This window comes from Mus musculus, chromosome 1, assembly GCF_000001635.26.
Source record: "Mus musculus strain C57BL/6J chromosome 1, GRCm38.p6 C57BL/6J".
In the NCBI taxonomy this organism is placed as follows: domain Eukaryota; kingdom Metazoa; phylum Chordata; class Mammalia; order Rodentia; family Muridae; genus Mus; species Mus musculus.
Genome location: NC_000067.6, coordinates 38,524,233 through 38,539,250, shown reverse-complemented (window position 1 = coordinate 38,539,250; position 15,018 = coordinate 38,524,233). Strand labels below are relative to the sequence as shown.

General features: G+C 45.2%; 1 protein-coding gene across 7 annotated transcripts in view; it reads left to right on the top strand.

Annotated features, from left to right (window-relative positions):
- The window catches only part of Aff3 (AF4/FMR2 family, member 3), a 454,786-nt gene that overhangs the window by 90,928 nt on the left and 348,840 nt on the right, over positions 1–15,018 (top strand). For 4 of the 7 annotated variants that reach the window (XM_011238447.3, XM_011238444.3, XM_011238446.3 and 1 more), the window contains exons 3-6: positions 250–324; positions 2,305–2,425; positions 3,528–3,840; positions 3,960–4,345. In XM_011238447.3, the coding sequence (XP_011236749.1) occupies positions 250–324; positions 2,305–2,425; positions 3,528–3,840; positions 3,960–4,345 (895 nt within the window). The remainder of the gene's footprint in view (positions 1–249; positions 325–2,304; positions 2,426–3,527; positions 3,841–3,959; positions 4,346–15,018) is intronic. The other 3 variants (XM_030251556.1, XM_006495737.4, NM_001290814.1) reach the window with 1 other exon arrangement.

Here is a 15,018-nt window from a genome sequence, read left to right as displayed (position 1 = left end):
CTTGCCTTCATCTCAGACATCTAAACCATGTTGCAGAATAAGCTGTGTTTTTTCCTCTGTCCTAACACTGCATTGGGGGTGGGAGGAGCAGTGTCACACCTCCCATTTGGATCCCAGTGTCCATGTGCAGCTTCCCATAGGCCTTTGAGGGGAATACCGGCAGACCTGTACGTGCAACGATACCACATGCAGGCTTGCCAGGTTTAAAGCGCTCTCTCTTTCTTCTTGTGGTGTTTGTATTTCTTACAGGGGTGAAGATATCCTAAGCCAGAGGAATGATTCTCTAGTTCTGGAAGTTCAGGCATCAGCCAGCAGATGCAGGAGGTATCATTCTGGGTGTGTGGGGCCTCCTCAGAAGCCCACCTTGTTCATCCTGCATAAGGCCATTCCATGCATCACCCCAGTCTTGTGTGTGCTTGGCTTGGCCTGCATGGCATGTGTGTGGAGGTCTCTGTTTGAAGGTCGGCACCCCAGGTGCCGGAGGAGGGAAGTTCAGAGGCGTGGGATATAAAGTCTTTATTTACCCCCCTTCAAATGCCAGCCGATGTAAGTCTAAAAGGTAGAAGTTGGTGATAGACTAGAGTTGTCCTGTTGCTCAAAGCCCACTTCATGCCCCTGTACCATAAATCATGTGTCCTTCCATCCTGTCAGTGTGTGAAACCCATGCAGCGTTTACAGAAGCCGGGGACTCAGGGCAAGCAACTACCAGCACACGACAGTCACAGCCATCCCTTTGGGCTTGCATGAGTGTGTTGGGGGTTCCACATTGCGCTGCTCAGCCATGGGCTGTGACATCGGAAGGATGAGCCTCTCTGTTGGTAGACGATTTTTTTTTTTAATGTAAGGACACCGGTTAGGCTCCCGAACCTAATAACTTTGGGTAATGTACTAAGAATGAATTAAAATGCTAATGGCCTCCTTGCTCTGGATATTTTAGCATTTCCTGATTTTAAATTTAAATTAAATGCCTCGGGGGCACGGGCAGCCTTGCCAGAAGCATGTGTAGGATCGCCCCTCAGACAGTGACTTTAAAATATGCCCTGGCCACAGGAGCTGAACTGAGATGAGGAGTGCCTTTTAATCGCTGTATCCCCGTGTCGCTCATGCCCCCTGCATGTGCACAACACAGGTACTAAAATTAGGCATTCAACATTCAAAATACTACTGTTTTCATAAAGTTCTTCCAACCCACAGACCCTTTTCTTTATAACTGTGTTTTAATAGCAATATCCTGGATTTCCAATGTCCTAGCTCTTTCTTCTGAATTACCTACAACCACATCCTCACTTTGACCTTACTGCAGTGCCCTGAGACATCCCAACCTCAAACGGAGATACCTGGGAGCGAAGGGGTTGAGTAGCTTTTCTGTCGTCGCCTCTTTGTTTGAGGAGACCTTTAACTAATAGGTAGGCCTCTTGGTTCCTACTTTGCTCCCCAGACCAAGCAGACATGCCACCATCATTCTTTGCTTTTGCTAAGAAATGAGGACAGTACCAAGTTTTCAGGGTATACGTTTGCTGATGGGTAGTGTGTCTGTCCACACTAGGCCAGTGAGCCCAGAAGGTCAGTGTGCCTCCTTTTACCAGTCACTTTCTCATCACTAGTTTCGTGAACCCCTTTATTTTTCTCCTCGTGAGGGGGATGACATTCCATCTTTCCCCTTTGCCTCCTGCAGCCCCTCCTCCTAACCCACTTTTTATGGTCAGGAGGAGCGATAGTGTCAAATATATCAGAAGGAAGAATTGATTCCGTCGTCTTTGACGATGTGACTGATTAGCAGAGATCAGGAGGAGGCTCGTAACAGCAGAAACCCACTGTAGCCTGGAGCTTTAACAGCTCTTCAGGGAGCTAGTTAATGATAGAATCACTACAGAAACACAGACACGAGACACACACACACACACACACACACACACACACACTCCCAGCCAGGAACATTCCCATATAGCACTCTGAGGCAGTGAGTGTCACCGGAGGAAGTCGCCTCATAATTTGTATTTACACATTGAAGTAATTACCACGGACCTGAGCAAGGCGCTCCATCATCTGACAGAGTTGCTTATATAGTTGCTTTCCCTCATATCGGGCAGAAGCGTCTAATTCTGGTTGGAACCTGTCCTCTGGAAGAACGTGATTTTCAGCCACGGAGTTCAGCTGGCCTGCTGAGCCCAGCTTTAATCTCATCCCTGTCTATTCAGTCATTGTCATTTATCCATTAACCAGATGTCTGCGTTCAGATGTACATGACTTTGGGCTTGGCCCTTTAATTTTGGGGGTTGTTCTCTTTCCTTTCTCCTGGTGCAGTGTCTATGAACCGGACAGGAATGCGTTACGGAGGAAAGAGCGAGAAAGAAGAAGTCAAGAAACACAGCAGGACAGTGGCAGCTTTAACTCCGGTTACTCGCTCTTCAGCGAACCCTACAAGGTAGACGGTTTTCAGCTGTTCACCTTCTCTTTCAGCCGCCCCGAAGGCCCTGAGCAAGAGTCAACAAGAGACTCCATTTTGGTTTTTGGTCTGTTTAGCCTAGGAAGATCCCATTGCTCCTGTGGTGTCACACGCAGTGGGGTTCACACCCCTGACGTCACCAGTAAAGTGTGACACTGAGACCCACTTGCTATGACTTTTATCAGGAGTTCAGACTCCATCTCTTTGGTTCCAAAATTAATGCATCTGTAATGTTTTCTGGGCTCTTCTATCCCATTCAAAAGAGGCTAGGTTATATATTTGGTAAGTGTGGATCATGTAAGGAGATTGGAGGGTATCAGAATGACTTTTGTGGTGGAGGTGCCAGCTACCAACACACACACACACACACACACACACACACACACACACACACTCACACTCACACATGCTGTGCTTCTTACCAGCACTGCAGAGTTCCTCTCGCTTCCAAAATGAAACACTGTCCAAGAGTTCGCTTACTTTTCGGCTGTATGGTAACATGGTAACATGGTCTGCTTAGGGCGGGAGAATTTTCCATATTTAATCTTGTATAGCTTCTCATTTACTGTGATTCCTCTAGCCTAACCCCCTGTGCTTCTAACAAGAATAAGTACTTGCTTGGGATCTGGAAGCAACCCTGTTGTGAGCCAAACCTAAGTCTTCAAGAAAAGCTTTCAGTAGTTCTACAAAACAATGATACACTTATTCTAGAAAGACCTAATCTAGACCATTTAATGAAGTAGTTAGAGTAAATTTTCTGATTTTCAGGTTACATATACATTACACACACACACACACACACACACACACACACACACACACACACACACACATTTTGGCCGTAGCACAAATACCAGTAACAACTGTTTGTTAATATACCGTAAAGTTATCCATTACAAGTTTCTAGTTCTTGAATAATGCGGAGGCTAACAGCTATCTTCAGAGCCCATAAGGACTTCAATTTTGTCCCTGAGTTTTTATTGGGAGTGTATCAGCCTTGTCTTTGTTACCTGACAGGCACCTGTCCACTGTTGCCTGTATCTTGTCTCCAACATTTCCTTGGATATTTTTCTTTCTCCAGACGAACAAGGGGGATGAACTCTCCAACCGGATCCAGAATACATTAGGAAATTATGATGAGATGAAAGACTTTTTAACTGATAGATCCAACCAGAGTCATCTTGTTGGCGTCCCCAAGCCAGGTGTCCCTCAGACTCCCGTGAACAAGATAGATGAGCATTTTGGGGCAGAGTCGAGAGCCCAGCCCCAGCCCTCAACCGTCTGCAGCACTGCGTCCTCTACACCTGCAGCTGTCCCTGTGCAGCAGGGCAAGAGAGGTGCCATGGGCTGGCAGAAGGCTGGGCACCCACCGTCCGATGGCCAACAGAGAGCAGGTAAGGAGGGGCATGAGGCAGTTGCTTTGTACAGATCTCAAAGAGCCACAATGCAAAACCTGTTCACTGTGTGTGGAGAACCTCATCCTCACCATCACTGCCTTCTTCTTCCAACTCAGCGCAACAGGGCTCTCTCAGGACCTTGCTTGGAGATGGTGTTGGCAGACAGCAGACAAGGGCCAAGCAAGTGTGCAATATGGAGACGGGGCTTCAGACCCAGGAGAGGCCACCTGCAATGGCAGCCAAGCACGGCGGCAGTGGACACTGTGTTCAGAACTTTCCCCCATCCCTGGCTTCAAAACCCAGCCTGGTGCAGCAGAAACCAACTGCCTACGTGCGGCCAATGGATGGCCAGGACCAAGCTCCTGACGAATCTCCTAAGCTGAAGTCATCCACAGAAACTGCTGTGCACTGCACAGCCTACAGAGGGGTCCCGGCCAACAAACCAGAGTCAGCCCGAGCCAAGGCCAAGCTTGCCAAGTTCAGCATCCCCAAGCAGGCAGAGGTGAGTTCATTGTCATTGCCTGACTTGAAAATGCAAGTCTTATGTTTCTGCCCCTCCCATCTCCCCAGCGATGTGGTAAGATTCATAGCCCGCAAATAGAAGTTGTAAATTTTGATATTTTCAAATTCATTATAATAGGGTTGTCTTATACTGAAATGCATATATATATGTTTGTGGTTGTGTAGGAATTACTTAGCGATGGAATGCCTCCTTCAGTTGAGGTCATGGGATTTCATGAACAAGATGGCATTGACTAAGGTATAAAGCAGCAATATAAGACACTTCAAAGGCCGTATGGACTTCACTTTCAAGGAGGCAAAATATTTCCATAAAATAGTTCAGAACTCTGAACGTTTTAATCAAATTTGAAAAGTTTTATGATAAACTTCTTAATGGAATTTGAATTTGTACAGTGTATAAGTAAGAATTTGTCAAGTATTAAATCAATATTAAGTCTGGTCAACATTCCCATATATTAGGTGTCCCACCCACTCTATAAAGCTTATGATTCCAAGTCATTCCTATTCGCCAGAGTCTTTACTTGGGCGCTTGTGTTAGGCTGTGTAGACGTATTCTCAGAAGGAAGTACTTCAGTTCATATGCCCCTGCTTTGTGCTTTGATTTTGTTCTACCACATTTGTGCATTGCATTACAGAATGGAGTGGATAGTGTTGAGAATTCACATTTGCACATTGCATTACAGAATGTGTGGAGTGGATACATTGAGTGTTGAGAATCCCCCACAAGCCCGCCACTCGATAGGTCGCAGGAAAGGCAGCGACTAGCTGCTTGAATCTGGGTGGAAAGCAATCCTTTTAGAGTAGTGTGTCTCATAGTGTCTCCCAAATTGATAATGATTGTCAGGAGTACATGAGGAGAAATCATGACCGTGCATATTTGCTTTTGTCATCTCCCCGTGATGTAGCTGGAATGGTTTTTCCCTAACACCATTCTTAGGAACTGCTAAGTTGTTTTCCCTTTGACATGTTCTTCTCTAAAGATGGAGTAATGATGTGACTGGGGTGTTCTTCACATCTTAGTCTGATGTAATAACCAAAGGAGACAAAGGATTTGATGAGTCCTGTTGTGCTTTTGATGAGGTTGAGCAGAGAGTTTCCAGGCTATCGTCTCAGAGCTCTCCATGGGCCAGTGGGACATGACCCTGTTACCTTTGCAAACTGTCTGCGTTCCAGGAGGTGTTGACTGAGGTTTAATTAGGAAATGTCGTGATGTGTGAACCGATACTTCTTTTGATTACACGTTCATAAGTTCATAATGTATTCTAGCAATTAGGAAGCAGGAAGCCTTAGGAATGGGGAAAGCAAAATGTAGCTTTTCCAAGCATTCTTTTTAAAAGAATTTATTTTTTATTTTTTAAATTCTCCCTCTCTCTCTCTCTCTCTCTCTCTCTCTCTCTCTCTCTCTCTCTTTCTCTCTCTCTCTCTCTCCCTCCCTCCCTCCCTCCCTCCCTCCCTCTTTCTGTGTGTGTATGTGTGTGTGTGTGTATGTGTGTGTCTGTGTATACCTGAGTGCAGGTACTCATGGGTATCAGAGATAATGGATACCAGGGACCTGGGATTACAGGTGGCTGCCTGACATGGATGCTGAGAATAAAACTTTAAGATGGCAACATGTGCTCTCAACTGCTAAGCCTAGGCATCTGTTTGTAAAGTCTGTAAGAAATACATGGAGACCACTATATCCAACTGATTTCCTCCAAACTCTAGGTTTTATCATTTCTATCAAATGATCTCTATTGGCAGAGAAAATCTAGTGGCCAACTTACACCTCCAGGGATCCATTTATAGTTTTCCTTCTAGTTGAATCCTTATTAAAATGATGTTTTCATACAGCAGGAACTCCTGTTTATCAGGTAACTGTTCAGTTAGAATCCAGTGAGGTAGTCAGTTCTGGTTAAAAGCACCGAGCTGTATTTTTATACCCAGGAGCCTTGCGCAGATCCCCATACAGTTTTAGGGAGGCATTATTATCAGTAGTCTGGACATTGTTGTGCTGCCCTGTGAGGATCCAAGATTAGGGAAAACGATGCTATGTACTAGTGCAGTGATTTCACAGCCAGAGGGCCGTGCCTGGGAGAGGGGGCATCTCGGAAAGGTCAGAGCGACATGTAGAAACTGCTTCATTGCTCCTAAGTACAGCCTTGGAAACTGACAGTCTGCTGCCTTCTCACACCCTGTCCTGAGTGTGCCAGTGAGGCCAGGCACGCATTGGCAGAAATGGGGCAACTGGAGTGTTATCTGTTGAGTCAGTTCGAGCTGGTGTGAGAGAGGAGTCAGTCTCTGTGTTATCTAAAAGCTTTGCATGTTAGGAAAAACTTAACTTGACTCTCAAGCCATGTCTGCTTATGAAGTTCACTGCCACAGTAAGCAATAGACTCATTCAAAATGGCGGGCGTCTGGTCTTCACTTCTGCCTGCAAATGACAAGATTCTTTTAAACTGTTTTTCTGGAGGTTAACAAATGCCCTTCTGCAGGTTGGTAGTTTTAGGCTATTCCAGTAAAACACACAGTAACAACATAGAAACTGAATTTTATCAACTAGATTTACTTTATGGAGTGAAAAACAATCTGACATAGCAAGCAATTGAAAATCTCATGTGTGTATGTGCATCTGTGTGTGCCTGTGTGTGTGTATGGGTGTATCTGTGTGTGCCTGTGTATATGTATATCTGTGTGTATCTCTGTGTGTCTGTGTATATTGTGTCTTTGTACATATGTGTGTGAGTGTCTGTACCTTAAAAAATAATCCCATTCTGAAAATGCATTCTTAGTAACACTTATTTCCAGTAACGTATGGGAAGTGTTTTCTAGGGAAATATAGAGGAAGTGACGACAAGATCACTTATATTCCTCAAGTACTTGAGAATGTTAGCTATAGAACAAGACTTAGTACATTGTCAAGCATCCAGATTCTGAAAGATGTGTTAGATATAAATGAGATTTGAGAGAGCAGGGAGGGAGGAAAGGAAGGAGGGAGGAAGGGAGGGAGAATATGCAAGTAGCTGTCTGGTATTGTGTAGGCACATTCCTGGTCAGATGGTGGCTAGGTGCAGTATCACTGAGATATTAAAAATCTACAATGTGATCTCTGCCTTCAGGATATCTATCCCCATGAATTGAATAAATTGCTCTCAAACACTTAGCTTTTAATTTGCAATTTATCTCACAGTCGAAACTAATTTTAAAATTAACCTTCTAGTCCCAAGAATATTCTTTCACACTCTCTACCCTTGTAAAGGGACACCGATTGTCACTTGTTTAAAAATGGAGAGACTTGGATCTCTTTGCTCATAGTTCATCAACTGTATTCTATCCGCCGCCACAGAGTTATTTGTTATAATTCTTTACTCTTCAATAATGGGTAATTAGTGCAGAAAGACCTAGTGCGGTTTGATGTGGAAGTTAAAAGCCTCAAGAGGATTCCTTAACCATGCACCTGCCTCAGCTGGCTTATCCCAGCTCAGTTTGGGGTTTAATGAAAAACATATTTTTGTTGTTATAGCTGAGTCTCCTATTCTTGACGCCACCCCTCATTAAGTGGGGTTCCCCTAGAGTGCCACTTGGAAAGGTATCTGTTGTTAGGCGAGAGGCAGGGGACTTAACTAATGGCTGAAGCATGCATTCTACAACATCATAGGACAGGCATGGTGAATAGTTTTACACACACACTTGGGGACTACTAAATAGAGGAGTTGATACAGTTTTGTGGAATTTGCAATTTTTATAAAACATGTAAATAACTATATAAATATGTTACCAAGGTTCTTCCTAAGCATTGGTTACAATGAAACTTAAATGTGCCTAATACTAAGATCTTTCCATCTCTGACTCATGGGGTAATGCAAAATTGTTTTTAAAATAGTAACTTTTCATTTGAAAGGTACTTTATATCAGGCTCAAATTTAGTACCTATTTATATGCTGAGCAATAGGGGTGGGCACATACATCAGGAGCTATGAAGTGTTATACTTCGCTTGCCTGCTGCTTGAAGAATCTGAAGAAAGCATATGAAAGTAGGACCTGACTTGGGAAGGTGTGTCACAGACTACAGAGTCAGCCTTTTGGGAAGTTTTCAGTGTCTTCAGTATTAAAAAAACTTGTATGTCTTACTGCCATTTGCTGTTGATCAGTAGCAGTGATTTGAATACACTATTGCACAGACGTCTGATGGCTGGGATGGGAACCATACTTAAAATCCAATGGGCAGAGCCAGCTCTGTCACCCTAGCTTTGTTGGTCTTGAAAGAGATCTCTAAAGTTGAGTGTCAGTTAACAGACTGTTAACTGTTAGTTGTGATTGCTTCTTCATCCACAAGAATAGAGTAGCTGTTTGGTTGATCATATTTCCATTCTTAAAATGTACACTGAAATAGTTTAAGATGTATTGATTAAACATAGCATATTTATGACTAGAGTTTTCTAAAAAAAAAAAAAAAAAAAAAATCACCATTCTTATCACAAGTAAGAGCACAAAACCGGAAGGCTGTGATTCTACAAAATAGCTTCCCAGAAAAGCAATTAACTGATTTCGTTCCAAGTTCACAGAAGATAAATGATGTAGGCTTCCTCTTTCCTGTCACTCTCGGTTACCTTTGTATGAAAATGGATTTCTTCCAAATGAAAGTCGGCACCAGCCTGTCGGTAGAGAAGGCATCTGCAAAAACAGAGTGTGTATTACATATTCACACCGGTTAGAATTTCTTAATTACATGTGTGAGGTAGAATATTTTCAAGTCAAATTATGCTGTCAGATTGTTTCTCCTGTGTGGAGCCAGGAGACTCAGTTTCCCTGTCTGTTGGAGTCTCATCCTTCCTATCACGATCACCCGCTACCCATTCTCATTCCCCATGGCAGAAGGAGGTGGCTCTTCTGGGACAGAATGGAGTGGTTTAGCAACAGCACTGGTATAGCACTTTGTATTTCCTCATGTCCACACCGTGCACATGCATGGCCTCCGCCCTCTGAGAACACCCAGACCAGGCATGTGCGCATGTGCATGCACAGCCTCCACTCTCTGAGAGTGGCCCTTGCTTGTCCTACAGAGGTTCAGAAGGGTGAGAGCCAAGCACTGGCCACCTCACATACACTGTGACAGCACTTGCATCCCTTGTTCCATCTAGGTTGTTCTGAAGATCGTGGTGGAGGCTAGCACATGGAAACACTTCTATCTTTTTTAGACCTTTTATAGATACTTAAATAAAAGTGACTTTGGTCCTTATAATCATTGACTGAAAAAAATTTGAAAAAAAAAAAAAAGATGCCTGTTAGGATAAGTCCCCTTGTCGGGCAGTGGTGGCGCACACCTCTAATCCCAGCACTTGGGAGGCAGAGGCAGGCAGATTTCTGAGTTCCAAGCCATCCTGGTCTACAGAGTGGGTTTCAGGACAACCAGGACTACACAGAGAAATCTTGTCTCTGAAAAAACAAAAACAAAAAAAGGTCCCCTTGCAAGATGGTGTCCTTCCTGTTCCTCTGCCTCCTGGGGATACTTCAGACTGAAATTAGAACCAAGTTTTCTAGCCCTAAGGTGGGAAACTACCTCAGAGGGTAGAGTAGGAGGGCAGGCCCAGCTGGGGGTGGTTAGCAAGCCTGCTTTGTTTTCCCTGACTCTCTTCTCCATTCTTGTAAACTTTCCTCCCCTAGAAAACATCTGGAAGGATTACAAGGCTGGCTTCTCTTAAACCACAGCCTTATGTGTGTGCTAAATCTCTGGCTAATCAGAAGTGTGAGTGAGGCCTCTGTGCTTCGTGCCACCATACAGTTAGAGTCTTGCAGGAGAGGCACCCTGGTGTGTACCTTCAGCCCTCTTCTGTCAAAATTCAAGTATAGTCTTTCAACTGTGGAGGACACAGGGTGGTCACTGATTGCAGACTAGCAAGAACTGAGTTCAAATTCTGGGTCTGGAGCCCAGGTGACTGAAAAGATAGGCTCAGTTTCTACAGAAGAGAACTAGAGAAAAGGGCAGTAGTTCTGTGGCAGAGACAGTGGGCGGTACAAGGTGGGGCTGTTAGTATAGCAATGTGGTTAGAGGAAAGATAGTATGGTGAGCCCTGGCCAGGGTCAGCTGTGTTAGTGACACAGTGTGGAGGGGGGAGTCGAAAACAGCAACATTGTATATGCTTAAGTCTCACGGAAGCCGGGGGTGGGGATTCTGAAAAAGTGTGTGTGTGTGTGTGTGTGTGTGTTTACTTGCTAGAAAATAAGGAAAATGTTGACGACTTCTGAGATGATCTCAGGTCTGTCTAACAAAGCCCCAGTGACATAATTCTCCCTTGTTTAAGGTAGGCCCCCTCTGGGATAGTATTCCCAAGTCTGGGATCATGTTTACTGTTTCCTTGTGTGTTTTCCTGTGAACTGTTACACCTTTGAGCTTTCTTTCCAAAGACATGAAGTACAGAATCAACAAGATTCAAGTGGAGGAAACAACATTTTCAGGCAGTTGATACTTAGACTGCTCAGGGCTGCTGGAGGCACAGCCCATCATAGAGCTCGTGAGATCAGCTGAGCACCAGCAATACTTTTACAGAAACTAGAGCCTCTTTGGAGCTTTTTACAGCCCCCACCTCCACAGCTGCATGTATGACCTGGAGCTGTTGTCTACCCTTCCACAAGTCTGGTTTGCCCTAAGGTCAGGGTTCAGGACCAGCATACCTTCAGAAGTTCTGTTGTCAAGGACCCTTCTTTCTGCATATTATGTCCAGATCTGATAGTGCTGGAGATGACCCTGGAATGGGGGTTGTGGTAAACCCTTTTAGTAGCTGCTGTACAATGTGAGTGAGTTCATATTTGATTAGCATCTACAACAGTGATTGGTGTGCGGGCTGCCCTCAGAGAAAGTCTCTGAAGTAATGATGTGTTATAATTACAAATAACACTCAGAGACAGCCGTATTGCCTTTCCTTTTACCTCTAATGCCCAAAGCCCCAGATGGTTTGACAGCCTGAATCTGGAATTGAGGTGAAGTCCATGAATACACTAGGGTAGAATCTCAGCGAAGGCAGGGCTTTTCCTCTTGACGGTTTAGTCCTCCAGCCGTGGTGGATGCAGTTTGTGCTCAGTAGTCATGTTCTACATTAGCTCTTTAACTTAAAGGGCAAGTTTAAGATACACCTTTGCGTTAAAGACTGATATCTTCTCCATTTGGGACACACTTCCCCACGTTGAGCCCTTAGTAACTTGTTAGGCTTTGTATTGGAAGAGGAGCTATATACTTCCCAATGTATAATTTATGGCTGCTGCTCTGAAGAGGAATGGGAACCGTATTCACTGTTGTATGTAAACACAGCACATATCAAATGAGCCGCTGAGTTGTGTTCTGGCCTTAGAAACAAATGCTAAGAGGTCTGGGCTCTATAGAGATGCTTTGCCCCCTTCCCCTCTCTTCCTTCCCTCCTTCCCCCTCCTTTCCTTCTTCATCCTTCTTTTCCTCTCCTGCCCCTCTTTTTTTCATGTGGTCTCCACAACAGAAGATGCTGTGTGTGTGTGTGTGTGTGTGTGTGTGTGTGAGAGAGAGAGAGAGAGACTGTGTACATGTGTGTCTGTATTTGTATGTGAATGCATGTGTGTGAGTGTGCACACGTGTGTCTGTCTGTGTGTGTGTGCATGTGTGTGTGATTGTGCACATGTGTGAGTGTACATGTATGTGGACATGTGTGTACAAGAACACATGTGCTACATGTGTGAACATGCATATGTGCTGTATGTGTGTACATGCATGTGTATGTCCATCTATATATGTTTGTGTCTACTGTGAGTATGTGTGTGTGCATGCACACTTTCATGAGTATGCATGTGTGTGCGTTTGTGCATGTGTGTCTATGTGTGTGTGTGTGTGTGTTTTCCTGAGGATGTTCTGCTCTACAGCCACAGGGAGGGTAGGCGTTGATTGAGAGGCTACAGAGATGAGGAAGTTGATGAGAGTGGGTTGAGGGAGGAGGGGAGAGCCACACTTCCAGCCCTCTGCTGCATTAAGTTTGAATGGACTTTAACATTTGAGAATACAGTTAGTCCACCTCTGTGCCTCTAGGAATGACCCCAACCTCTTCCTCTGCATGTTGTTCTGCACTTTATCAGTCCTGCTTGCCACGGTTCCTATTTCAGTTAGTCATGGGAACACAGTGTTTCACAGTTGGCAAACATGATCCACATGTTTACCGGAGCTCTGTTTGTCTGTTGCCTCACAGATCCCTCCATTACAGATACTGCTGCGTGTCACAGCCTTAAGCATTCTGTTGATACACAGTAAACGGTGACCCTTGTCTAGGTAACAAAAAGGTAAACAGAAGAAATGGGAAAGTGGATAGTTCTTCATTTGTCGGTAGAAGCCCAAACAACAAATAGGGCTTTTCTACCCTGGTGATCCTAGGTACTCCAGAAACAGGACTTCAGCAATGGATGGCCCCTGTATCTCCCGTGGACATTTGATGCCTTGTCTATGTCACTCCTACCAACTTACCCTGGCTTCAGTTCTCACAGTTAAAGGGGAACGCCTAGCCTGTTGGGGCTGCCTTCCCAGCTTTAGATACTCTGGCCCCTCCCTCCTAAGGCTCCCCTGCACCTCACTCTCTTAATAACATATGCTTGGCTTCACTTGATCTTATGCTTCATCACTGTTGACTGTTCCTTTTACCCACCTTTGCTTATTAGCGTCTGCTGAATGGGTCTTTGCTCTGTCCCTTTGGGCATCATCTTACTTGGGCCCATGTCATTCTTTCCATATAATAATAAAGATAAGGAAAAGCACTTTAGCATGGATTTCCAGAGCAGCCTTCCCTGCTCTGTGATAGCCAGTTGAACTATTTACTCTCCCCAAATTTCTGTTTCAACCATTTTATTGTGTGGGATATATGTCATGGAGAGAGGAGAAGGCAGGGCACCATAGAGGGCAGGCATGTGGTGTTGGAGGTTAGAGAGCAAGCTGAGAAACTAAGGGGTGTGTGTGGAGAAGTGACTGAGGGGTTCTAAGAGCTCTTACAGATGCCCCAAGTTGCCTGCGTCTACAGCAGGTGGTTTCACAACCATCTGTTACCTGTTGCTCCAGCTCAGGGGGATCCAGTGCCTTCTTCTGACTTCCTGGACATTTGCAGGCGTGTAATCACATGAACATTCACGCTTGCATATGTGTGCTCACACAGAGAGCTAACGCGTAAATAAAAATAAAATAAATCTTTTGCAAATTAAGAAGGGTATTTATAGTCATCATTTAGGGCTGGAGTGATGGCTCAGTGGTTAAGAGCACTGACTATTCTTCCAGAGGTTCTGAGTTCAATTCCCAGCAACCACACGAGGGCTCACAACCATCTACAATGGAATCCGATGCCCTCTCCTGGTGTGTCTGAAAACAGCTACAGTGTACTCATAAATGAAAAAGAAAACAAAATTAGAGTAATCATTTAAAAAGTGAGACGTATGGAAGGAGAGTGAGGTAAGGCATGAGGGGTTGCTAGGAGACCCCAGGAGGTGGAGCATGCCACGGGGTGTGGTGGATGTCCCCTTGTGTGGGGACACATCTCCTCACATTGGGTTGACCTCCCAACAGTAAGCTGAAGCAGAGTAAGGAGGAGAGCGGTGGAGATGGGATGCCTGCCATGAAGGTCTGTTAGGCCACAGGAAGGATTTCAGCTTCTCTGTGAATGAAAACTTGGGTGCCTCAGAATGGTTTGACCTGGAGGAGTGCCATGATGCAATGGAGGAATGAGAAGGACCAGGCTGGCTGTGGGACCTGGGTGGTCTGAGGCAGAAGCAGGGAAGGATGAGGTGACAGGTGTCCATGCACAGGTGCGTCAGTTCCTTCTCTCTGTGACCATGATACCCGACAGAAACAAATGAAAGAATATTTCTGTAGGGATTTTTTTGTATGTTTTTTTTTCCTCTCTGAGTCAAAGTAATTGAGAATTGCTTTGGTTCCTGGTTTGAGAGGATGCTGGGAGGACTAGCTCCATACATGGTGTCAGGAGTGAGAGGCAGCTCTTCATTGACATGGATGGCATTGGGCTAGGGAGCAGAGAGCACAGCCCGAATCAGGACCAGGCTGTAAAAGCTTATCTCAAGTGACCTACTTCCACCACCTCAGGACCACGTCTTACGCTCCACAGCCTTTCAATCTGTAGGTACCACCGGCCATTGGACATACTCAAGTATGGAAATACTCAAGTGCTCAAGACAAAAGCCTGCGGGGCGTTTCAGTCAAACTGAACACAGGAGGAAAGGATAGACTCTCACTTGCTGATACTGACAGTATTTAGAAGGGAAGGCTGGACCCTGGAAGTGTTTTGAAGGAGAGCCAGTAAGGTTGCCAACAGCTTGACTGGTGACAGAAAGAGCTGAGGACAGGTTTGACCTGAGCTGCCGAGAAGAAGAAAATGTTTTCATCTGAGGTGAGAACCGTACGCGTGGGCCACACTGGAGAACCACTGGCTGACTTGAGCTTCCTAACGCTGTGACGTCACCGTTTACCTGTGCCGGTGAGGAAACAGACGGGAGGACAGGACACAGACAGTCTGTCCCAATGGGCGCAGAACCACTGAAGAAGGGAGGCCGTTCTGGACCAGGGATATAGATTTTGAGTTTCAGGGGTACACTTGGTGTCACCCTGAGACTGGCTAGGTTGACTTCACCCTGCGAGACCGTGTGGACAAGGTAGAGAGCTGAGCC